A 27,056-nucleotide genomic window follows, 5' to 3' on the forward strand; every position below is an offset into this window, starting at 1 on the left:
CAATTCTAGATTTAATTTTGAATTGGAGATGCTTAATGTGAGTCTGGAAGGAGAGTTTACAGTCTAACCAGACACCTAGGTATTTGTAGTTGTCCACGTATTCTAAGTCAGAGCTGTCCAGAGTAGTGATGCTGGACGGGCGAGCAGGTGCGGGCAGTGATCGGTTGAATCACATGCATTTAGTTTTACTTGCGTTTAAGAGCAGTTGGAGGCCGCAGAAGGAGAGTTGTATGGCATTGAAGCTCGTCTGGAGGTTAGTTAACACAGTGTCCAAAGAGGGGCCAGAAGTATACAGAATGGTGTCATCTGCGTAGAGGTGTATCAGAGAATCACCAGCAGCTAGAGCAACATCATTGATGTATACAGAGAAGAGAGTCGGCTCGAGGATTGAACCCTGTGGCACCCCCATAGAGACTGCCAGAGGTCCGGACAACAGGCCCTCGGATTTGACACACTTAACTCTATCAGAGAAGTAGTTGGTAAACCAGGCGAGGCAATCATTTGAGAAACCAAGGCTGTCGAGTCTGCCAATAATAATGTGGTGATTGACAGAGTCGAAAGCCTTGGCTAGGTTGATGTATATGGCTGCACAGTAACGTCTCTTATCGATGGCGGTTATGATGTCGTTTAGGACCTTGCGCATGGCTGAGGTGCACCCATGACCAGCTCTGAAACCAGATTGCATAGCGGAGAAGGTACGGTGGGATTCGAAATGGTCGGTAATCTGTTTGTTAATTTGGCTTTCGAAGACCTTAGAAAGGCAGGGTAGGATAGATATAGGTCTGTAGCAGTTTGGGTCTAGAGTGTCTCCCCTTTTGAAGAGGGGGATGACCACGGCAGCTTTCCAATCTTTGGGAATCTCAGATGATACGAAAGAGAGGTTGAACAGTCTAGTAATAGGGGTTGCAACAATTTCGGCAGATCATTTTAGAAAAAGAGTGTCCAGATTGTCTAGCCCAGACAGGGCAGACAGGTCTGGAGTGAACCAAGGACTATATGTATTCTAAATGTTTTGAATGGGGCATGCTTATTTAAGATGGTGAGGAAGGCACTTTTAAAGAATAGCCAGACATCATCTACTGATGGGATGAGGTCAATGTCATTCCAGGATACCCCGGTCAGGTCGATTAGAAAGGCCTGCTCGCAGAACTGTTTTAGGGATCGTTTGACAGTGATGAGGAGTGGTCGTTTGGTCGCAGACCCATTACGGATGCAGGCAATGAGGCAGTGATCGCTGAGATCTTGTTTGAAAACAGCAGAGGTGTATTTGGAGGGCGAGTTAGTTAGGATGACATTTATGAGGGTGCCCGTGTTTACATATTTGGAGTTGTACCTGGTAGGTTCATTGATAATTTGTGTGAGATTGAGGGCATCAAGCTTGGATTGTAGGATGGCCGGTGTGTTAAGCATGTCCCAGTTTAGGTCACCTAGTAGCACAAGCTCAGAAAATAGATGGGGGTCAATCAATTCACATATGGTATCAAGGGCACAGCTGGGGGCAGAAGGAGGTCTATAGCAAGCGGCAACAGTGATAGACTTGTTTCTGGAAAGGTTAATTTTTAGAAGTAGAAACTCAAATTGTTTGGGTACAGACTTAGATAGCCTGCAGAGTTCTGTATTACTATCTTTGCAGTAGATTGCAACACCACCCCCTTTGGCATCAGAGTGTGCTAAAGCAGTGAGTAAGACAAACTTAGGGAGTAGGCTTCTAATGTTAACATACATGAAACCAAGGCTAGGCACTGCAGGACCTGGATTAACCTCCACATCACCAGAGGAGAAGTAGGATAAGGGTACGGCTAAATGCTATAAGAACTGGCCGTCTAGCACGTTCGGAACAGAGAGTAAACGGAGCAGGTTTCTGGGCATGATAGTATAGATTCAAGGCATGGTGTACAGACAAAGGTAAGGTAGGATGTGAGTACATTGGAGGTAAACCTAGGCATTGAGTAATGAAGAGAGAGATATAGTCTCTAGAGATGTTTAAACCAGGTGATGTCATCGCATATTTAGGAGGTGGAACAACATGGCTGGTTAAGGCATATTGAGCAGGGCTAGAGGCTCTACAGTGAAATAAGACAGTAATCACTAACCAGGACAGTAATGGACGAGGCATATTGATATTATAAAGAGGCATGCATAGCCAAGTGAACATATGGGTCCAGTGAGCGGTTGGGCTGACTGGGGACACGGAAATTCAGACAGTTAGCAGACCGATGCTAACACGCTAACAGTTAGTAGGCCGGGGCTAAGTATTGGTTCTCCATACTATGTAAAGTGAATCTGGTCATGTTTTTTTTCTCCTGTTCAGAAAGTTTTGTCATTTAAATTGCTTGCATTTTTTACTATAAAGTAGTGTGAAAGTAGATACTGTAGATTTGTCTCATTATAAAAATAAATTGTCACAATTTGAGCCAGCCCTCCTTGAAAGCAATTCAATTTTTCCTCATAGCAACCTAATGCTTAGTGGGGCGTAGCCTAGTGGTTAGAGTGTTAGGCTAGTAGCCAAAAGGTTGCAAGTTCAAATCCCTAAGCTGACAAGGTACAAATCTGTCGTTCTGCCCCTGAACAAGGTAGTTGTTCCTAGGCTGTCATTGAAAATAAGAATTTATTCTTAACTGACTTGCCTAGTTAAATGCTTCAACCCAACTCTCCTTGAATAGATCAACAAATGGCAGCTCTCTGAGAGGGCTACCCTGATGCAATTCTCATACAAGCCCAAACCTTTTGATGGGCTTGGGACTAAAATGTTGTGACAGCCCGAATAAAATAATTAATTGGCAGTCATATTTTTCAATAGAATTATCAGGAAACATCTCTATATGTATTGTGATTAGTGATATTTACCATTAAATACTATCAGACACCATAACAATGAAACCATTAAAACGGCTGTAGCCTAATGGTTTGCTTGTTCACCAGACTTTTTTTGAAGGGAATAAACCACACACAAAGGGGCCACTTGAATTGTGAGAATGACCACGTAATTAATTTTCATCATGAGCCAAATATATTGGTTTTCTACCCAAAGTTGCAAAGAAAATGTTGTGAGCTATTTAATAAACACGAGACCAGCAAAATGGATAAAAGAGTGTGCAGTATAGCAGGAACAGCGGCATCAAGTGGTCAAAACCTGGTACTTTCACACTACTTTATGGTAAATAATGCAGGGGGGCCAGCACCAGATTCACAGTGAATATATTACGTAGTATGAAGCTTCATAATACTTATCAAACATAGAGAACTGATACTGGTTGTTAGGGTGGGATTGGCATGGGGTGTGGGCGGTCCGCGGGTGGCTTTCAGATGTTGGATCCAAATCGGATGTTGAATACTAGATTAACTGAATAATATCTGAATCCTATAAATGAAAATGGCCAATCAATTAGCCAAATTTCTCAGAGATAAAACTTTATCTCAAAAAAATTGTTTCAGGGATGCCAATCTTACCTGTTTCTAACTACATAAACCATTTCAGAACAATCTGAGATGGTGGGTGTCAGGGCTAAACATGGGACAGAAGTTTGTGACAATTCCATTGTTCTTTTATTAGAAGTTCTTTTTTTTCGATGTAATACTAGTCAGTTCCAACCACTACAACCCTGGCTGGATAAAACTGTAACAAACATGAAATCACAATGAGAGAAAAGGAGGTTGGGAATGTGGTAGGCTAAGAGAATCATATTCTAATATGCATTAGAATAGTGTGAGCCACAGAGCATATAAGCAAGTAGCATGTAAGTTTGTCAAAATGACAAGATGTCAGGTCAGCCTGCTTAAAGGAACTGTCTGTTCACTTCACTCTACCCGTTCCACCCACCACAACTACAAACAAGAACAACCTTAACCTAACCGTCAACGCTCAACCACTACATACAGTTGAAGTTGGAAGTTTACATACACGTAGGTTGGAGTCATTAAAACTCATTTTTCAACCACTCCACAAATTTCTTGTTAACAAAACTATAGTTTTGGCAAGTCGGTTAAGACATCTACTTTGTGCAATGACACAAGTAATTTTTCCAACAATTGTTTACAGACAGATTATTTCACTTAAAATTCACTGTATCACAATTCCAATGGGTCAGAAGTTTACATACATTAAGTTGACTGTGCCTTTAAAAAGCTTGGAAAATTCCAGAAATTGATGTCATGGCTTTAGAAGCTTCTGATAGGCTGATTGACATCATTGCTTGCCTCTTTGCTTGACATCAAGGGAAAATCCCCAAAAATCAGCCAAGGCCTCAGGAAAAAAAATGTAGGCCTCCACAGGTCTGCATCATCCTTGGGAGCAATTTCCAAATGCCAGAAGGTACCATGTTTATCTGTACAAACAATAGTACACAAGTATAGACAGCATGGGACCACGCAGCCGTCATACCGCTCAGGAAGGAGACGTGTTCTGTCTCCTAGAGATGAATGTACTTTGGTGTGAAAAGTGCAACTCAATCCCAGAACAACAGCAAAGGACACCATGTGAAGATGCTGGAGGAAATAAGTAAAAAAGTATGTATATCCACAGTAAAACGAGTCCTATATCGACATAACCTGAAAGGCCGCTCAGCAAGTAAGAAGCCATTGCTCCAAAACCGCCATAAAAAAAGACAGACTATGGTTTGCAACTGCACATGGGGACAAAGATCATACTTTTTGGAGAACTGTCCTCTGGTCAGATGAAACAAAAATAGAACTGTTTGGCCATAATTACTATCATTATGTTTGGAGGAAAAAGTGGGAGGCTTGCAAGTCTAAGAACACCATCCCAACCGTGAAGCACGGTGTGGCAGTATCATGTTGTGTTGGTGCTTTGCTGCAGGAGGCCTGGTGCACTTCACAAAATATATGGTGTCATGAGGGAGGGAAATTGTGTGGATATATTGAAGCAACATCTCAAGACATCAGTCAGGAAGTTAAAGCTTGGTTGCAAATGGGTCTTCCAAATGAACAATGACCCCAAGCATACTTCCAAAGTTGTGGCAAAATGGCTTAAAGTCAACAAAGTCAAGGTATTGGAGTGGCCATCACAACGCCCTGACCTCAATCCCATAGAACATTTGTGGGCATAACTGAAAAAGTGTGTGTGAGCAAGGAGGCCTACAAACCTGACTCAGTTACACAGCTCTGACCCAAGTTAAACGATTTTAAAGGCAATGCTACCAAATACTAATTAAGTGTTTTTAAACTTCTGACCCACTGGGAATGTGATGAACGAAATAAAAGCTTAAATAAATAATTCTCTCTACTATTATTCTGACATTTCACATTCTTAAAATAAAGTGGTGATCCTAACTCACCTAAGACAGGGAATTTGTATTAAATGTCAGGAATTGTGAAAAACTGAGTTCAAATGTATTTGGCAAAGGTGCATGTAAACTTCCGACTTCAAGTGTATGTTGCGTTATCGGGGTTAACACATTCCCCCACCATACCGGAATAACACAGAAATGTCTGAATTGTGCTGTATCCCTGTCTGACTGCGTCACAGAGGGTTATTTATACTGAGGCAGTACAACTGCTACTGTAGCTACAGTTACCTCAAACTTTACACTCTCCTAATAATACAACACACTATTTGAATGTTTTCAAATACTTTTAGCATTTGCTTTAGCCTGCCTGGAATTCCAGATGGGCGGGGTTTGCAGTTCTGCGACGTTCTATTGCAGGTATCATCAACTAGATTCAGCCGCAGGACAATATTTTCTTCAGAGGATGGTCGGGGTGCTGGAACATAATAATTTGTAGACTACAAATTGACCGCAAGAAGCCCATACAGATATAATATTTGACTAAAACATAATATTTTCAAACATCGCTTACATTGTCTACGATCACGTGTATATTATGTGTAGGAAGACTTGGGAACAGATTTCCAAACTTAAAACCTATTGGAGCTGTTTTCCTGGTGTTTTTACAGTCTTTATATCCAAACAATGAAGCGATCTGAAGTGAATAGCCACATTCATTTATTAATTGCTAATATTTGCTCATCATATTCATTATCAGTTGTTTCTTTTTATCTTTAAATTCTTGTTTTGAATGTATTTTATTTTAAAATATTTTGTTGTTACGTTTTACTGTCAAGCAGTGATCATTTTTAGCACTCTTATTCAGATTTAGTTTTGTCAGTCATTTTGACAGAAATTTAACTCAATTATATTTTTGTCAAAAAAATGGAATAATAATTTAGTCTAGTTATTGTCAAAATTATATAAACAGTGGACAATTCTAGTCAACTAAATATTCCACATTGAGAGAGAAAGAGAGAGTATTATGTATTATGGGTCATATCTTTTCACCAGTAAGGGCTAGAATCAAGATGTTTTATCTGCAGAAAAGAGGGAGACTTGGCTACAGAACCTGGCTATGAAGTGCAGTGTGAAAGTGGAAGAGTTGAGCAAGACAAGAAATTCAAAGACAGCTACTACTTTGCTTTTTTCTATACTCAAGGGAGAGAAAAACATAGCTAGACTTTTGTTTTACTATTGCCGCTAGCGCTTTTGATTTCGTAAAGCAGCTTGTGTTTCTTAACCAGGCAAAGGGCAGTTAACTAGAAGGCTGGTGGTAACTGGTTCGCTCCGGGGAAGCAAGAGAGTCACCTGCAAGATGTGTATAATCGGAGGCGGAGCCTATCGCCTGTCACACTCATTGCTTGCTCCTCCTCTGCTCACCAGCTGATGTAGGCTGTGTGCCGGGTCCTACCCACTGCTGAACAGAACTGCGCTGCATATATGTGCTGCTAATATTAATTGTGCTTTTCACTAAAAAGCTCTCAATCTCTCCAGAAACTCTTGTTCAGTCGACCGAGTCGTCAGATTTTAGTCACAGATGTGTCTCTTCTCGTTTTAGTCAACTGAAATGAAAAATAATTATACTCCGATATAGCCGGCTTCACCAGAAAAATCAAGTCTCCCCATCATCAAAGGCATATGTATAATCTCTAGGAACTCTGTACTTACCAGACATAAAGTGAACCACACCATATACCTGCTGTGTAAACAGCAGGGCTGGGGCCAATTCAGAATTCTATCCAATTCAAACAATTAATTTTAATTCAATTTGAATTGACCACACCTACAAGAAGCAGGATTTGAATTACCGGAAGTGGAATTTAATTAAAAGCAATTCAAACCAATTCAACTGAGACATGAAACATGAAAGTATCTTTAATCTTTTATCAAAGGGATATGCCACCTATTAATGCAGAAAATACACATTTATAATATTAGTTTGAACATTGATTATAATTTAAAGATGTCAAACAGTATTATTCTTTGTCACTGTAACGGTCTTCTTCCTGCTCTGAAAAGGAGTAGTAGGAAGGATCGGAGGACCAATGCACAGCGTGGTAAGTGTCCATATTTTTAATAAAGAAATTGACCACTAAACAAAAACAACAAAGTGAACGAACAAAACCGAAACAGTTCTGTCTGGTGCAGAATACAAACACTCAACAGAAAATAATCACCAACAAATCAAGGGTGAAAACAGGCTGCCTAAGTATGGTTCTCAATCAGGGACAACGATTGACAGCTGCCTCTGATTGAGAACCATACCAGGCCAGAAATACCAACTCATAGAAAAACAAACATAGACAACCCACCCAACTCATGCCCTGACCATACTAAAACAAAGACATAAAAAAAGAACAAAGGTCAGAACGTCACAGTCACGAGATGTCCCCTTCCATGTCCCCTTGTTTGATTTAATGCATTCTGGGATTTTTATCTGGATATTTTAAAAACATTAAAGGAATTATGAATTATTATAGACAACCCACAACCTGATCTTGGAATATTTCCAGACCACTATAATTCTAAAAAATGTGTTCAATACCACATTCAATTAGTTTGAACCAAATTTGAATAGGTATTTTGAATTTGAATTTGTTTTTTAATGGTGTAGAATGACACGCGTGCTTTCCCTCTCTGTTCATTCTCTGCCTCATTTAGGTGTCCAATTGAGCTTAGTTTTAAACCTGAGTAATTGGAGTGTGTGCAGTACTCTATATATTTTGTGCAAATTGAGAACTTCGGTCTAATTCCCTGATCTGGATCTTCTCTGGAAAATCATTATTTTAAATCTTTTTGGGATTTACTGCCAGGGCCCAGGTCTAGCAGTACTGCTCTAGCAGGTCCAGCAGGTCCAGGCTCTGCTAGAGGCCATGTGCTGTGGGTGACAGCAAGCACAAGTCATCTGCGAAGAGCAGGCATTTAACCTCTTAATTGTGGAGACTAACACCAAGGACTGAGGATTTTTCTAGAATAGTGTCCGAATCCATTGATGTAAATATTGAAGAGTGTGGGGCTGAGATTGCAACTATTCCAAAGGCCCCACCCTTGGTTAAAGAATTCTGTTCTTCTCTTGCCAATATTGACGCTGCACCTGTTTCCCCCCTAAATAGTCATATCTGTTATGCCATTTGATTTAATTATGTCATACGTTTGACCCTCTACACCGCTTTCAATAACTTTATAGAACAGTCCTGTACGCCAAATAGAATCAAATACTTTTTGGAAGTCAATAAAGCGAGCATACACTTTGGTCTTATTGTGGTGGACATGTTATTCTATCAGGATGTTTAGGGTGGAAATATGATCGGTCGTGCGATGTTTGGGCATAAATCCAATTTGTTTTTTACTCGAGACATTGTGCTTATTAAGGAAGTTTAAAACTCTCTGTACTCTCTGTCTGCCTTTCTCTCTCTGTACCCCCTCTCTCTCTTTATCTCTATCTGCCTCTCTCTCTGTACCTCCACCCCTCTATATATCCCTATCTGCCTCTCTCTCTGTACCCCCTCTCTCTATATATCCCCATCTGCCTCTCTCTCTGCACCCCCTCTCTCTCTTTATCTCTATCTGCCTCTCTCTCTGTACCCCCTCTCTCTATATCCCTATCTGCCTCTCTCTCTGTACCCCCTCTCTCTCTTTATCTCTATCTGCCTCTCTCTCTGTACCTCCCCCCTCTATATATCCCTATCTGCCTCTCTCTCTGTACCCCCTCTCTCTCTATATATCCCTATCTGCCTCTCTCTCTGTACCCCCTCTCTCTATATATCCCTATCTGCCTCTCTCTCTGTACCCCCTCTCTCTATATATCCCTATCTGCCTCTCTCTCTGTACCCCCTCTCTCTATATATCCCTTTCTGCCTCTCTCTCTGTACCCCCTCTCTCTCTTTATCTCTATCTTCCTCTCTCTCTGTACCCCCTCTCTCTTTATCTCTATCTGCCTCTCTCTCTGTACCCCTCTCTCTCTTTATCTCTATCTGCCTCTCTCTCTGTACCCCCTCTCTCTCTTTATCTCTATCTGCCTCTCTCTCTGTACCCCCTCTCTCTCTTTATCCCTATCTGCCTCTCTCTCTGTACCCCCTCTCTCTCTTTATCCCTATCTGCCTCTCTCTCTGTACCCCCTCTCTCTTTATCTCTATCTGCCTCTCTCTCATTACATTACATTTAAGTCATTTAGCAGACGCTCTTATCCAGAGCGACTTACAAATTGGTGCATTCACCTTATGACATCCAGTGGAACAGCCACTTTACAATAGTGCATCTAAATATTTTAAGGGGGGTGAGAAGGATTACTTTATCCTATCCTAGGTATTCCTTAAAGAGGTGGGGTTTCAGGTGTCTCCGGAAGGTGGTGATTGACTCCGCTGTCCTGGCGTCGTGAGGGAGTTTGTTCCACCATTGGGGAGCCAGAGCAGCGAACAGTTTTGACTGGGCTGAGCGGGAAATGTACTTCCTCAGTGGTAGGGAGGCGAGCAGGCCAGAGGTGGATGAACGCAGTGCCCTTATTTGGGTATAGGGCCTGATCAGAGCCTGGAGGTACTGAGGTGCCGTTCCCCTCACAGCTCCGTAGGCAAGCACCATGGTCTTGTAGCGGATGCGAGCTTCAACTGGAAGCCAGTGGAGAGAGCGGAGGAGCGGGGTGACGTGAGAGAACTTGGGAAGGTTGAACACTAGACGGGCTGCGGCGTTCTGGATGAGTTGTAGGGGTTTAATGGCACAGGCAGGGAGCCCAGCCAACAGCGAGTTGCAGTAATCCAGACGGGAGATGACAAGTGCCTGGATTAGGACCTGCGCCGCTTCCTGTGTGAGGCAGGGTCGTACTCTGCGGATGTTGTAGAGCATGAACCTACAGGAACGGGCCACCACCTTGATGTTAGTTGAGAACGACAGGGTGTTATCCAGGATCACGCCAAGGTTCTTAGCGCTTTGGGAGGAGGACACAATGGAGTTGTCAACCGTGATGGCGAGATCATGGAACGGGCAGTCCTTCCCCGGGAGCAAGAGCAGCTCCGTCTTGCCGAAGTTCAGCTTGAGGTGGTGATCTGTCATCCACACTGATATGTCTGCCAGACATGCAGAGATGCGATTCGCCACCTGGTCATCAGAAGGGGGAAAGTACCCTGGTCATCAGAGAGGGAGTACTCTCTGTACCCCCTCTCTCTATATATCCCTATCTGCCTCTCTCTCTGTACCCCCTCTCTCTATATATCCCTATCTGCCTCTCTCTCTGTACCCCCTCTCTCTCTTTATCTCTATCTGCCTCTCTCTCTGTACCCCCTCTCTCTATATTACCCTATCTGCCTCTCTCTCTGTACCCCCTCTCTCTATATATCCCTATCTGCCTCTCTCTCTGCACCCCTCTCTTTATCTCTATCTCCTCTATCTGCCTCTCTTTATCTCTATCTGCCCCCCTCTCTTTATCTCTATCTGCCTCTCTTTGTACCCCCTCTCTTTATCTCTATCTGCCTCTTTTGTACCCCCTCTCTTTATCTCTATCTGCCTCTTTGTACCCCCCTTCTCTTTGTACCCCCTCTCTTTATCTCTATCTGCCTCTCTTTGTACCCCCCTCTCTTTATCTCTATCTGCCTCTCTTTGTACCCCCCTCTCTTTATCTCTATCTGCCTCTCTTTGTACCCCCTCTCTTTATCTCTATCTGCCTCTCTTTGTACCCCCCTCTCTCTTTATCTCTATCTTTACCCCCCTTCTGTCCTATCTGCCATACATACTGTAGCACACTGGACCCATCATTCAAAGCCCCCTACCTCTCATTCAAAGCACCGCTGCCCCCATCTCCCCTCCCTGTTCTACTGACCATGCTCGATCCAAAAATGTATCTCATTTTCAGTTTGACGATACACAGCGGACCCCCTCTGCAGTTGGTGCCCAATTCCTCCACGCGTGACCCCCCCCCCTCATAGGGCCCTCCCGGCCCACCCACCTTTGCTCCCCTCAGCCAATGAGGTGCAAGCGCATGGTGAGAGAGCACCAATCGCCTCACTTTTGTGTCCGTATATAAAACTTTTCAGGAGCTTGTGCCAGGTTGCACTTTCTGTCAGTCCAGGGCTCCAGTTTTGCCGGAGAAGTGAGAGAGAAAGAGCAGTGAGAGAGAGAGGGGAGAGAGCGAACGAAGGGGGTTGACAGGTTTTATCCCCATCCCACACTTTTATAAAGTGGTGGGTAACAATTAATTTCTCTGGTTGTAAAACCTCATAACTGGAGAACTACCTACTGCACCAAGCCACGCATTACCGGATAGACGTGTCCTAAACGTATCTTTGTTTTGTTCTCTTCTCCTGAAGAGTCTCCTGTTTGGTGAGGATGGAGAATGCACACGCAAAAGATTCGGAAGAGGTCGTGTCATACTTTGGTGTCGACCAGACCACCGGCCTCACACCAGAACAGTTCAAGAAGAACCTGGCCAGATATGGTCACAACGGTGAGAAAGAAAGACTGTGATGGATGGATGGATGGATGGATGGGTGGATTGATGGAAAAGCATAGAGAGACCAAGGGATGGACAGAGAGACATGGAGGTGGATAAGAGGAGGGATAGGGCTTGTTGGAAAGATGATGGTGAGGAGGAAGAAGAGAAGGGGAAAAGGAGGAGGATCTGGTTGGGTGTAGAGGTTCGGACCCAAAATGGGATTCATTGGTGCTAAATGCTGTGGAAAGGATGAATGCGATGGAGGGACAGACAGACAGCAACAGGTGTTCCACTGGCGTGGACAACAGCTAGTCTTTGTTTTGGTTATGACCAGGGGAAGGTCGGATGTTGTCTCTTTGTGATTGGCTGCTGGCTAGCTGACTGACACATTGGCGCGCGGCAACCAAAATGGTTCAGGTCACCTTGTAATGGTGTGTCAGATACCATTTCAAGGTCAGCGGCACCAAGGGATGCTTGGGTAGTGTAGTTCGTGATCAGTCCAGTACAGGCTCCCTATTGTGGTTGATTGGTTGGTTTCCAGAAGTTCCTGACAACTTCTACTTGCATATCTGTTGTATCAATCCTTTAATTTTTGTATATTTGCAGTTAGCACACTTTATAATAACATTGAGTGGCTAAGCATCAGCCAAGATATACAGAGGCAAAAGTTAAGTTATGAGGCTTATGATAATATTTTATAAAAATGTTTCCTCTTGGTCATCCATGCATAAATCATGATATGAAGCATTGGCATAGTCATTGTCTCATCCAACCAATGAAAAGCAATGACAGACTCAAGGCTTTAATTGGCTAACCAATCAGAGGTCGGCGAGAAGGACAAAGGTTTTTTATGGCTACTGTAGGGCCGAACTGGGACAAATCAAGGCCCTAACACTTGTTTGCAAAAGAAAACCACTTAGTTTGCCCCTTTAGAAATAAAGTAGAATCACAGTTGTGCAATGCCAGTTCTTTTTTTTCTTTTTTGTTGCTTTTGCATAATTTGAAGATTTGAAATGAGTTCAGAGAGATTTCAAGCCTGACGTAAGTTATCAATGAAAAGGTGGATGACATGAGCAAAGTAAAGGTTTTTAGCTAATTAACAATAGTCAAATGTTTGCACCTGTATTTTCAAAGACCTGATCTGACCGTTAAACAGGTGGAAACAAAGGCTTCGTAAATCTAGTCCTTTACATTTAATCACAATGTATAATTAGCATTTCTGCTATCAAAGATAGAGGTAGTAGGCCTAATGCTATCCTCAATTAGCGATGTTAATAGCAATGCTATGCTAATAATCTCCTCTCTTCGCTTTCCCCTTTTACAGAGCTCCCAGCAGAGATTGGTGAGTTACCAACGTTTGTCTTTGCCCCTCACACACCTGTCTGTGGTCGGTCTGCACACACACTCCTATTTCCGTCCCAGTGTCCGGGAGGTTACATCATCCCATCCTGTCAGTCATCACAAACCCTCCAGACATTCTGATTCGCCCATTTGGATTGGTTGGTGTAGGGTAGCCATATTTCTTATCCAATCCGATGCTTGACAGGGAGTGGCTACACACTTCGGAGAGAAGGAAGAGGAGGATGTGAATGGGATTGCTCTTGTTGTCAAACTTGTCATAACCCTGAAAGAGGAGGATTTTCCGATGCACAGATCTGTGTCCTCACTTACCCATCACGTCTGTCACGCAAAACCTTGAAAACCCAGAAGTAAAAACGTGCATGAATGCGTCAGATGCTTCAGTTGGGTTATCACTAGTTTACACAGTCACAAAGTCATAAACCACACCTATTTCCACAGTTTCTCTTCTTAAAATCAGATTTGAAACCCCAGGCGGCTAGTGGCACCTCAGTTGGGGAAGACCGCCTCATAGTAATGACTGGAACAGAATATATAGAATGGTATTGAACACATCAAGCACACGGTTTCCATGTTTTTGATACCATTTCATTCACATTCCAGATATTACTATGAGCCTTCCTCCCCTCAGCAACTTCCGGTGTTTTAAACCTAACCCTAACCTTAACATTACGCTTATCCACACTTCTCTTTATGCCTAACCCTAACCTTTACCAAAAAAGGTTATTTTTGCTTGGGATACATTTTTTATGAAACACACCACTTTGACTTTGTGGCTGTGTTATCTAGTGGGAACCTTCCAGTTGTGTTGCGTGTGTCTGTCTACCAATGAGAGATTATTATCACACTGACTATCCCTCCCTGTAACAGTTATGATTCTCACATCTGACAGTATTAAATCATCATGAGGCCAATAGAGACATTAGCAATGGTCATCGAAATTGTTAAAAGGTTTTAAGAACAATTATAATTAAATTGGACAATGGATGAAGGTACTCCAAACTTTTAGAATTTGAATAAACCATCAGATATTGACTGAATTATAGCACATAAAACATTTTACTGACACAGACAAATATTGAATGGAGTCCAGGGGTTTAGGTGGGAATTTAGGTGTTAAATTTATTGTAAAATTCCAACAACAAAAATATTTGTTATATATATATATTTTTAAATTGTGTGTTACAATAATGGAAAGTATATGTGCCTAATTTGCATAAATACACTGGGTGTATTTGCATATATTAGCACACTAACATAAAGGAGAGAAACAAGGCTGCAGCAACCAAACACTTGCTCTGTCTACCCTATTTGCACTCACCTGCACTGTCTAGGCTGCCTCATTAATTACTGTTGTTGTCACTTTATTTAGCATAATTGAACAAGTGTGTCAATAACAGGATACCCTCGGATTAAAAATCAACACGCGTGGCTCTAGATTAGAGCTACTTTGCATTGTTTGCGAGATCAGACATGATCAAACGTATGTATGCTCGTTGAACATCTCATGCCAAAATCAGGGGCATTAATATGGAGTTGTTCCTCCCTTTACTGCTATAACAGCCTCCACTCTTCTGGGAAGGCTTTCCACTAGATGTTGGAACATTGCTGCGGGGATTTGCTTCCATTCAGCCACAAGAGCATTAGTAAGGTCGGGCAGTGATGTTGGGAGATTAGGCCTGGCTCGCAGTGGGTGTTCCAGTTCATCCCAAAGGTGTTAGATGGGGTTGAGGTCAGGGCTCTGTGCAGGCCAGTCAAGTTCTTCCACACCGATCTCGACAAACCATTTCTTTATGGACCTTGCTTTGTGCACACATTATCATGCTGAAACAGGAAAGGGCCTTCCCCAAACTGTTTCCACAAAGTTGGAAGCACAGAATCGTCTAGAATGTAATTTTATGCTGTAGCGTTAAGAATTCTCTTCATTGGAACTAAGGGGCCTAGCCCGAACCATGAAAACAGCCCCAGACTATTATTCCACCTAAACCAGACTTTGCAGTTGGCACTATACATTTGGGCAGGTAGCATTCTCCTGGTATCCACCAAAGCCAGATTTGTCTGTTGGACTGCCAGATGGTGAAGTGTGATTCATCACTCCAGAGAATGCTTTTCTACTGCTCCAGTCCAATGGCGGCGAGCGTTACACAACTCCAGCCGATGCTTGGCATTGGCATGGTGATCTTAGGAGTGTGCAAAGCTGTCATCAAGGCAATGGTTGGCTACAGCATCCAATGACATTCTCTCTCTCTCTCTCTCTCTCTCTCTCTCTCTCTCTCTCTCTCTCTCTCTCTCTCTCTCTCTCTCTCTCTCTCTCTCTCTCTCTCTCTCTCTCTCTCTCTCTCTCTCTCTCTCTCAGGTAAGACCATCTGGGAGTTGGTCGTAGAGCAGTTTGAGGATCTGTTGGTCAGAATCCTTCTGCTGGCTGCCTGTATCTCTTTTGTAAGTAGACAAAATGTTGTCACTGATTTTGACCGACTATGGAGTATAGATATTGCTATGGGTTACAGGGAAAATATTGCAGAGTAATGACACAAGACAGGGTAAAGTGATGTTATCTGGTCTGCTCCTCAATAATTGGTGTAATGAGAGTAAGGGGAAGATATTCATGTATTGATAATACCTACTGAGTCCTCTCAGATCTCCACAAGTGCATAGAGGGTAGGGTCTACACAGGTCGATATGTTCGGGTGTATTTATGTGTTGGTGTTAGCACCTGTAAGAAGTCACTTCCTGTCAATTTCCTCCGTCCACGTCCTCTGCTTACCCCAGTGCAGGATGGGTAAATGTTTCAGCGTAGCAGGTGTGCATGATGGGAGAGGCTCTGAGATGACACTGACAGCTAACACACACACACACACACGCGCACACACACACATGTATGCACACAAGGTTACATACCTGCACTATGAAAGACACATACTGTACACACACAGGTCAGTTATGCTTTGCGCACACGCACACACAGAACACATGCTGTGACCGGTCAGGTTATATTTCGTATGGATTGATGTCCTCCCTCTTTCCTTCCCTCACTCCCTCGCTTACTCACTCACACACACTCGCTCATTCACTCTAGGAATCCCTCCCGTCCCCTCCCTCCCCCTCTCTCACTATTTCATTTCACTGTTGTCTCCCATTTGCCCTCCTGTCTAGCTCTCTCTCTCTTCAAATCTGTTTTGGAGTAGTAGAGGGGTGACATAATGTTTTAACCCCCCCACCCCAACCCTTTACACTCTGTCCCTGACCAGCTGTCATTATGGCCTTAGAAAGAATGGTGTGTGTGTGTACGATGTACTGTGTGTGTGTGTGTGCGTGGTGTGTGTGTGCGATGTACTGTGTGCGTGCGTGGTGTGTGTGTGTGTGTGTGCGTGTGTGCGTGCGTGCGTTTGTGTGGCAAGAGGGCACGAGGGGAGAGAGAGCGTGTTATTTTAAGAGAATCTCAAGCCAGGCCGAGAAACTGTATCCTTCCACAAAGGTCAGGGATGAAAGGAACAAAGGATTGCTGGCGAGAGAGCGAGAGAGAGATAGTATTGCACAATGGCATTGTTTGTTTCAGATGACAGGTACATATAGTATATGGTTTAGAAAGACACTGTAATGATAGTAATATGTCATTAATAAATGCATAATATATAGTTAATATACTGTATAAATATATAAATGCATTGGCAATATCAGTGTAATGTTTTTCATGTGCTTTCAAATAAAGTTTTGGAATGGAAAGGTTCTATGGTACGTGTGAGTAGGCTTCAATGGATTTCAATGCAGTATATTTTAGAATAGAGAAGACAGAGAGGATGAATGATATAGAGATCTTAAAAGAGAGGGAATAACAGAATAAATGTATAGAGACAACAACAAAAAATTAACAAACAAAAGAAAGAAAAGAAAGAGAGAGAGAGAAAGAAAGAAAGAAAGAAAGAAAGAGAGAGAGAGAGAAAGAAAGAAAGAAAGAAAGAAAGAAAGAAAGAAAGAAAGAAAGAAAGAAAGAAAGAAAGAAAGAAAGAAAAAAGAAAGAAAGAAAGAAAGAAAGGGAAAAGAGGATGGAAGAATGAAATCTTTGCACTAAGGAACAACAGAGTAGAGAAGGGAGAGGCGACGGAAGAAGGTTAAAGAGGACGGTTTGGACAAAGGAATAGGGAATAAAGGATAATGGATGGATGTATACAATAATGGAGGGATGGAGGGATATCTCTCTTTCTCTGTGGGTTAGATTGCTTCTTCCTCTGCTTCATTGGACCATAACTGATCTGTGTCCATGTCAACACAGCCCCTTTCCTAAACAGACCAGTGACAACAACTCGTTACACAGTCACGTAAACGGACGCGCATACACACGTGAAGAAACACATACACACACACACACAAAACTCCCTCTATCACACATGCACGTGCACGGACACACAGACAAAAAAGGCTGGCATATAGTGGGAAAAAAGTGTTTCTGTTACGGGCGCATATTGTCAAGTGTCATAAAAGTGCATTCCATTCCATTATCAATAAACATAAATTCCCTCCCTCCCTCCCTCCCTCCCTCTTGCTTTCAGGTGCTGGCCTTGTTTGAGGAAGGTGAGGAAACAGTCACAGCCTTTGTGGAACCCTTAGTCATCCTCCTCATTCTCATTGCTAATGCCATCGTTGGAGTCTGGCAGGTCAGTTAGTTGAAACACATACACACGCACGCACGCACGCAACACACACACACACACACACACACACACACACACACACACACACACACACACACACACACACACACACAATACATCACGCGCGTTAGTTTACCCGTTCAGGGTCAGAATGTATTACCCGCGGGGGTGGGGGAGGGGTGTTATAGGGGAAAATGCATCAGCCCCCAAACCCACAGTAAAAAATACAGAGGGACGATCGGGTTACCGCAAGCCACAAGCAGCGGGTCCATATTGGCCTTGTGGTGGTCATTTGGAAACTATGCACAAGGATTCACACATAGGGGGGTTATGAGACAAGGGAGCGGGGAGGGGGTGGATGTGATGGGTGTAGGGGGTGGGCATATTGGCAGAAATCAGGCTTTACACTTCTGGAAGGGAGGTCAGGAGGAATAGGAGGAACTGATGTTCTGTGGGGTTATTGTTGCCCTGAAGGAGCGCAATGCAGAGAGCGCCATCGAGGCTCTGAAGGAGTATGAGCCTGAGATGGGGAAGGTTTATCGGTCGGACAGGAAGAACGTCCAGATGATCAAGGCCAGGGAGATCGTCCCTGGAGATGTGGTGGAGGTGTCCGGTAAGATTCAGATTCAGAGATTCAGATTTACGTAATAACTGTATAACCCCATAAACACTGATCTGGGTTCAGTGTTTTTTCTCTCCTAATGACTAAAGGGCTCAGATTTTGGCGTAAGCTGATCCTAGATCTGTGCCCAAGGGCAACTTCTACCCCTATAAGCCCAAGAGTTGTAGGCCCAGTTCCAAGTCGACCCTTAGCTCCAATATCCACAAGCCACTAAAATAAATGTAGATCTGATGTAAGCAAAAAAAAATCTACTTTGCCTATCAGAGATTAAGGTGTAGAGATTAAAGCATATGGCCCCTTTAACAACCATTATTATCACAAAGTGTACAATTTGTCACAAAGTGTTTGAACGGGTCTAATCCTCTCAGATGGACATCACGTCTTTAGGGTTTGCTGGTATATTATACCACCTCTCCAAAAAAAACAAGGCCTAATACCCATACCCATATTGCCAGTCTACTGGTTGACAGGCACATCCCAAAGGGCACTCTATTCACTTTATAGCCATAGGGCTCTGGTCAAAAGTAGTGCACTATATACTGTAGGCCCTAGAACCCCTGAGGGTACTTGGACTATCCACAGAGTGTACTTGAGAAGACTCATGACACCATAGAGCTACTGGTAAAATGCACATGAGGGGGTACTTCAGGGGTACTCAGGGCAGAGTACAATTCTGTACTGTAACTGAAAAAGATTGGGAACCATTGATGCAGGATATAGAGTGCCATTTGGAATGTATACCAGCGCCTGGTCCTGGGTCAGACTGGTTTATCCCTCTAATGTTTATTATCAATTCTCTCTCTCCTTTCTCTCTCCCTCTCTGTCTCTCTATTTTGCCATACTGAAGAATCAAAATGTCAAATGGGGACATTTTGACAGTGTTAAAAAGCAGTGTATTGTCAGAATACACTGTAAAAATTCAGAATAAGCACAATGTTAACCAGGGAAAACCTTGATTGTGATAAAGACTGTGAATGAAAATGTAGTAATTATGTTTGAACATACGTTAAATGAACTCTGAAGTGGAGTGGAGTTTGTGTGTATATGCATAAAGTTGAGACAGCTACCTTGAACTAAAAATCAAAATAAACTTTATTAGTCACATGCGCCGAATACAACCGGTGCAGTAGACCTTACAGTGAAATGCATACTTACAAGCCCTTAACCAACAAGGCCGTTCAAGAAAGAGTTAATGAAATATTTACCAAATAAACTAAAGTACTTTTTTTTAAAGTAACACAATAAAATAACAATAACCAGGCTATATACAGGGGGTACCGGTACCAAGTCAATGTGGGGGTACAGGTCAGTAGTGAGGCTATATACAGGGGGTACCAGTACTGAGTCAATGTGGAGGCTATATACAGGGGGTACCGGTACTAAGTCAATGTGGGGGTACAGGTCAGTAGTGAGGCTATATACAGGGGGTACCAGTACTGAGTCAATGTGGAGGCTATATACAGGGGGTACCGGTACCAAGTCAATGTGGGGGTACAGGTCGGGCGAGGTAATTTGTACATGGGGGGGGGGGGGGGGTCAGTCCAGGTGGCCATTTGATTAATAATTTAGCAGTCTTATGGCTTGGGGGTAGTAGCTGTTAAGGTGGCTTTGGTCCTAGACTTGGCGCACCAGAACCGCTTGCTGTGCGGCGGCAGAGAGGACAGTCTATGACTTGGGAGCCTTTGACAATTTTGGGTTTTTTCCTCCGACAACGCCTAGTATATAGGTCCTGGATGGCAGGAAACTTGGCCCCAGTGATGTACGGCGCTGTACGCACTACCCTCTGTTGCGCCTTACAGTCAGATGCAGAGCAGTAGCCATACGGTGATGCAATTGGTCAGGATGCTCTCGATGGTGCAGCTGTATAACCTTTTGAGGATCTGGGGACCCATACCAAACCTTTTCAGTCTCCTGAAGGGGAAAAGTTGTTGTTGTGCCCTCTTCACGACTGCCTTGGTGTGTTTGGACCATGATAGTTCGTTGGTGATGTGGACACCAAGGAACTTGAAACTCTCGACTCGTTCCACTACAGCCCAGTCGATGTTAATGGGGGCCTGTGTTTGGCCCGCCATTTCCTGTAGTCCACGATCAGCTCATTTGTCTTGCTCATATTGAAGGAAAAGTTGTTGTCCTGGTACCGCACTTCCGGGTCTCTGACCTTCTCCTTATAGGTTGTCTCATTGTTGTCGGTAATCAGGCCTACCACTGTTGTGCAGTCAGCAAACTGAATGATGGTGTTGGAGTTGTGTTTGGCCACGCAGTCGTGGGTCAACAGGGAGTACAGGAGAGCAGGTGAGCAATACCTCAGGACTTCTTTAATATTAGACATTCTCACCCCTCGTCTTACCAGACGTAGTTTCTCTGAATTCTCCGAAGGCAGCCGACCTTCGCCCTCTTTTTCGCCGTCTTTTCTTCATGCAAATGACGAGGATTTTGTCCCGTTCCCGAGAAAGCAGTATATCCTTCACGTCTGACTTGTTAAAGAGTCATCGATGTTCAGAAGTTATTTTCGGTCATAAGAGATGGTAGCAGCAACAATATGCACAAAATAAGTTTAAAAATACATTACAAACAACACAAAAAAACGAACAAAATAACACAGTTGGTTAGGAGCCCGTAAAATGGCAGCCATCCCCTCCGGCGCCATTCTCACAGTGTTTTTTTCTTTTTTTCTTCCCCCAGTTGGTGACAAAGTCCCCGCTGACATCAGACTCGTCAAAATAAACTCTACTACTCTGCGTGTTGACCAGTCCATCCTCACCGGTGAGTGATTATGATCAACTCTATCTTAAACCTTTTTACAAGACTACAATGGAAATAAATTAGGTCTGTCAGAGTTAATCAAGTTTTTGTAATTTCAGTGTACTTTTTTCTCTCTCTCTCTCTCTCTCTCTCTCTCTCTCTCTCTCTCTCTCTCTCTCTCTCTCTCTCTCTCTCTCTCTCTCTCTCTCTCTCTCTCTCGATTAATCGCATTGTCTAAAAGCGTTGAATCTGAAAACACTGAAAACATCCAAAATACATAATCTATACATCTGAAATCTACAATGCCATGTAAAAACAAGTTGACATTGAGGTTAAATAAAGTGTGCTTTCTCAATTTGGCCAAAATAAAATACATCTATTTGACTAACCATTATTTCAGACAAAATCAAGACAAATCTTAAATTACATTCGGAATTTGCAATAAAATCCAGAGTTAACTTTATTAAGTGTTTTTAATCATTTGACAGCCCTAATATAAATACATGTAAAACTATTTTGTTGTAAAAATCACTCTATCTGCTCTGTCTCTCTCCTCGCTCAGGTGAGTCTGTCAGTGTGATTAAGCACACCGATGCCGTCCCAGACATGAGAGCTGTCAACCAGGACAAGAAGAACATGCTTTTCTCTGTGAGGAACTCTCCTATATATTTATCCATCTATCTATTTTTCTATTCCTCCATCTCAGAATCTCTGTCAATCTAACTGTTGTTTTCCACACTCCTGCCCTTCTCTATATGAGTCTCTTCCACTCTCCATCTCCTCCACCCTTACAGCAATTAATTGACCACTCCCTCTTTTCCCCTCTATCTCCTTCTCCCCACTCTCTCTCCCTCCCTTTCCCTCGCTCCCTCTCTCCCTCCCTCCCTCTGTCCATCCCTCAAGGGCACCAACATCGCTTCAGGCAAGGCTATTGGCATAGCCGTGGCGACTGGTGTCTCTACAGAGATCGGGAAGATCCGCGACCAAATGGCTGCGACAGAGCAGGAGAAGACCCCCCTGCAGGCCAAACTGGACGAGTTCGGAGAGCAGCTCTCCAAGGTGAGACAGACAGCTACTACTACACTACTACTACTGCTACTACTACTACTACTACTACTACTATTACTACTACTACTACACTACCTTAGTTGTTGCAACTTGACAAGATTAGTTTCCCCGTTGCCTTAAAATGGTCAAGTAGACCATTTTTGCCCGTTTTGATTTGATACAACTTAAAGGGATATTTCACCCAAATTACAAAGTGACAGTGGGATTTGAGCCACAAATGGTAAAATGTAGAAACAGTGTCAGGGAAATCCAACCAAGTCATACCTTGTCCATAGACTTACAATGTAAGGAAACCAATAGTGTAATATATATATATATATTTTAAACCAGGCTTTATCTGACAACCTTTTGTTGTCTATTCCATAACAGGTCATCTCCCTGATCTGTGTTGCCGTGTGGATGATCAACATTGGCCACTTCAACGACCCCGTTCATGGAGGCTCCTGGATCCGCGGGGCCGTCTACTACTTCAAGATCGCTGTGGCCCTGGCTGTGGCTGCCATTCCTGAGGGTAAGCAACTGATACTGGATTAGCACTAATCTAATCTAAAAAGTCTAGATGGGTCAAAATAAAGTGGACAAAAGTCAATCAACCAATCACCCTTGAGACTGTGTTAACCTGCTGAGCTAAAGCCTATGTAGCAGAACTAATGCAAATCTTCAGGTCTCAAGCAAGGTTTCTCATCACAAGAACATGAACATGGTTCACTGCCTAACTAATAACACTCTTTCCCCTTCTCTCTCTCTACCATCTGTCCCCCTTCTCCCCCCTCTCTCTCCCCCCAGGTCTGCCCGCTGTGATCACCACTTGCCTGGCTCTGGGTACCCGCCGTATGGCCAAGAAGAACGCCATCGTCCGCTCCCTGCCCTCTGTGGAGACCCTGGGCTGCACCTCGGTCATCTGCTCCGACAAGACCGGCACCCTCACCACCAACCAGATGTGTGTCACCAAGGTGGGTAAACACACACACACACACGTCGAACAAACACAAACATGCACACGTGCGCTGTGCGTTCAAACACACACACACACACACAGACGTCGCACAAACACACACGTGCACACGTGCGCTGTGCGTTCAAACATACACACACACACACACACACACACACACACACACACACACACACACACACACACACACACACACACACACACACACACACACACACACACACACACACAAACCCAAACGCACCAGTGATCCATCACACTGTAAAAAAGGTGTGGATTCAAAATACAATTGTAAGGCTACTAGCCGCAATAGGAGTCCTATCACAATCCTATTGCAGCTGCGTGCCGTACAATTGTACGTTGAATCACCTGAATGCCATTATTATTATATATTTGTATTATTTATTTATTTAACCTTTATTTAACTACAATCCTATTGCAGAACACTCACAATCCTATTGCAGCTGATTCTCTTACAATTGTACGTTGATATAAACCTCAATGCTGGTTTGCAAAGTGATGTTTAATTCCTATTGGAATCCAGAGCGAGGATATCCAGCAATTGTAACTTTTATTCACCCGCAACCTGCATTGAGAATAACTGCTGAGGTAAGGAAGATTGATTATTGAGACTGCCTAAATCATATACACTGGAACAGACAGCTCAATAATGGGTGCAAAACGTCCAACTACTAAACACATTACATTCGTTTCTGAAAATGTACACTGAGTGTACAAAATATTAGGAACACTGACCAGGTGAATCCAGTATGAAAGCTAAGATCCCTTATTGATGTCACCTGCTAAATCCACTTTAACCAGTGTCGACGAAGGGGATGAGACAGTTTAAATAAGGATTTTTAAGACAATTGAGACATGGATTGTGTACGTGCACCATTCAGAGGGTGAATGGGCAAGACAAAAGATTGAAGTGCCTTTGAACGGGGTATGGTAGTAGGTGCCAGGCGCACCGGTTTGAGTCTAGAACTGCAAAGCTGCTGTTTTTTTCACGCGCAACAGCCAACTTGACACAACTGTGGGAAGCAATGGAGTCAACATGGGCCAGCATCCCTGTTGAACGCTTTCGACAACTTGAAGTCCATGCCCCGATTAACTGAGGCTGTTCTGTGGGCAAAATTTGGTGAATGTTAGGAAGGTGTTTCTAATGTTTTGTACACTCGGTGTACATTATTTATTTGTAATCAACTAATCCGTGCCTTAAGAAAGTATTTATACCCCTTGGTTTTTTCCCACATTTTGTTGTTACAGCCTGAATTTAAAATACCTTGAATTGAGATTTTGGGCTCTATTTCAACAAACCTACTGCAGCGGTAAATGTAAGCACTGGCGGTAAGCACTATAGGTTCAGGGGTTATGTCAGAAATATTTTTGCTATTTTCACCACAACAATTATAGGCACAGTTGCTGGTGGTGGTGCGAAAGGGCTGGGTTTTGATAAATAAACCAGTTGTGGGTGTGTCGAGGCTTGCCCCTCACTGGCCAATCAGAACATGCTCCATGGCTAAATAGGTGGTTGCTTCAAGTAGTGTGTTTACAGTCTTTTGTGTATTGCGTTGTTATCAACTCCAATTTGAATGTTACTCCCTTATAGCCTAGTTCGTTAAGTAGCCTGCCCCATATTTGCAACATACGTTGAACATGTTTGCAGTCGACCTGTTTATATAAGCATTGCATTGCTTCAGAATGGAAATACATTGTTAAATAGGCTAGAGCATTTGCACTGATATAGGGGCTCCAAGGCCTACTGTAAATTGCAGTCTGGACATGCCAAACGTAGTCAATAAGCAAGATTACATTCACTAGGCTATTGATAAGGCCTAAAAAGACTGTGTATAATTGTAATCAAATCCTGCCCTGCCTATCTAAGGTCTTCGAAAGCCAAGTCAACAAACAGGTCACTGACCATCTTGAATCCCACCGTACCTTCTCCGCTGTGCAATCTGGTTTCCGAGCCGGTCACGGGTTCACCTTAGCCACGCTCAAGGTACTAAAAGATATCATAACCGCCATCGATAAAAGACAGTACTGTGCAGCCGTCTTCATCGACCTTGCCAAGGCTTTCGACTCTGTCAATCACCATATTCTTATCGGCAGACTCAGTAGCTTCGGTTTTTCGGATGACTGCCTTGCCTGGTTCACCAATTACTTTGCAGACAGAGTTCAGTGTGTCAAATCGGAGGGCATGCTGTCCTGTCCTCTGGCAGTCTCTATGGGGGTGCCACAGGGTTCAATCCTCGGTCCGACTCTTTTCTCTGTGTATATCAATGATGTTGCTCTTGCTGCGGGCAATTCCCTGATCCACCTCTACGCAGATGACACCATTCTATATACTTCCGGCCCGTCCTTGGACACTGTGCTATCTAACCTCCAAACGAGCTTCAATGCCATACAGCACTCCTTCCGTGGCCTCCAACTGCTCTTAAACGCTAGTAAAACCAAATACATGCTTTTCAACCGTTCGCTGCCTGCACCCGCACGCCTGACCAGCATCACCACCCTGGATGGTTCCGACCTTGAATATGTGGACATCTATAAGTACCTAGGTGTCTGGATAGACTGTAAACTCTCCTTCCAGACTCATATCAAACATCTCCAATCGAAAATCAAATCAAGAGTCGGCTTTCTATTCCGCAACAAAGCCTCCTTCACTCACGCCGCCAAACTTACCCTAGTAAAACTGACTATCCTACCGATCCTCGACTTCGGCGATGTCATCTACAAAATTGCTTCCAACACTCTACTCAGCAAACTGGATGCAGTTTATCACAGTGCCATCCGTTTTGTCACTAAAGCACCTTATACCACCCATCACTGCGACTTGTATACTCTAGTTGGCTGGCCCTCGCTACATATTCGTTGCCAGACCCACTGGCTCCAGGTCATCTACAAGTCCATGCTAGGTAAAGCTCCGCCTTATCTCAGTTCACTGGTCACGATGGCAACACCCATCCGTAGCACGCACTCCAGCAGATGCATCTCACTGATCATCCCTAAAGTCAACACCTCATTTGGCCACCTTTCGTTCCAGTTCTCTGCTGCCTGTGACTGGAACGCATTGCAAAAATCGCTGAAGTTGGAGACTTATCTCCCTCACCAACTTCAAACATCTGCTATCTGAGCAGCTAACTGATCGCTGCAGCTGTACATAGGCTATCAGTAAATAGCCCACCCAACTTTACCTACCTCTTCCCCATACTGTTTTTATTTATTTACTTTTCTGCTCTTTTGCACACCAATATCTCTACCTGTACATGACCATCTGATCATTTATCACTCCAGTGTTAATCTGCAAAATTGTAATTATTCGCCTACCTCCTCATGCCTTTTGCACACAATGTATATAGACTCCCCTTTTTTTTCTACTGTGTTATTGACTTGTTAATTGTTTACTCCATGTGTAACTCTGTGTTGTCTGTTCACACTGCTATGCTTTATCTTGGCCAGGTCGCAGTTGCAAATGAGAACTTGTTCTCAACTAGCCTACTTGGTTAAATAAAGGTGAAATAAAAAAATAAAAAATAAAAAAACGAAATGACATTTAAATAGGCTCTGTCTAAATACAGATACAGGAACCATAATTGCTCCCCGTGGGCATATAATACAGACAAGGCATCTTAGACTATGAAGGGTTTTTAAAGATCCAATATAAAGAGAAAGGGGAATTGTCCACAACATTATACTACTGGAAAATGTAATGTTTTATAAACATTATGGAACCATCTTACAGATAATATCTGCACTACAGAAATAGCAGATGAAAATTGCATTGCATTTGAACCATGTAGCAGCTTACTTAATCACCATAAACCCATGGATGTGAATATTTCTAAGTTTGAAATATTGGATGTGAATATTTCTACGTTTGGTTTTCAATCAAATTTATTGAAAAACAATCTGTTTTTTTAAACCAATGTCGAGGAATTATTCTAAT

General features: G+C 43.2%; 1 protein-coding gene across 2 annotated transcripts in view; it reads left to right on the plus strand.

Moving 5' to 3' along the window:
• Positions 1 to 11,317: 11,317 nt before the first annotated feature.
• LOC124037951 (sarcoplasmic/endoplasmic reticulum calcium ATPase 1-like) overlaps positions 11,318 to 27,056 on the plus strand; it is a 35,717-nt gene continuing 19,978 nt past the window's right edge. The window contains exons 1-11 of one of the 2 annotated variants that reach the window (XM_046353250.1): positions 11,318 to 11,458; positions 11,585 to 11,721; positions 13,034 to 13,051; positions 15,425 to 15,507; positions 17,616 to 17,720; positions 18,192 to 18,330; positions 21,022 to 21,102; positions 21,644 to 21,729; positions 21,985 to 22,140; positions 22,519 to 22,660; positions 22,936 to 23,102. In XM_046353250.1, the coding sequence (XP_046209206.1) occupies positions 11,604 to 11,721; positions 13,034 to 13,051; positions 15,425 to 15,507; positions 17,616 to 17,720; positions 18,192 to 18,330; positions 21,022 to 21,102; positions 21,644 to 21,729; positions 21,985 to 22,140; positions 22,519 to 22,660; positions 22,936 to 23,102 (1,095 nt within the window). In that variant the 5' untranslated portion in view covers positions 11,318 to 11,458; positions 11,585 to 11,603. Of the gene's footprint in view, positions 11,722 to 13,033; positions 13,052 to 15,424; positions 15,508 to 17,615; positions 17,721 to 18,191; positions 18,331 to 21,021; positions 21,103 to 21,643; positions 21,730 to 21,984; positions 22,141 to 22,518; positions 22,661 to 22,935; positions 23,103 to 27,056 lie in introns of both variants that reach the window. The other variant, XM_046353249.1, reaches the window with a different exon arrangement.

Source organism: Oncorhynchus gorbuscha, linkage group LG06 (assembly GCF_021184085.1).
Source record: "Oncorhynchus gorbuscha isolate QuinsamMale2020 ecotype Even-year linkage group LG06, OgorEven_v1.0, whole genome shotgun sequence".
Taxonomy (NCBI): Eukaryota; Metazoa; Chordata; class Actinopteri; order Salmoniformes; family Salmonidae; genus Oncorhynchus; species Oncorhynchus gorbuscha.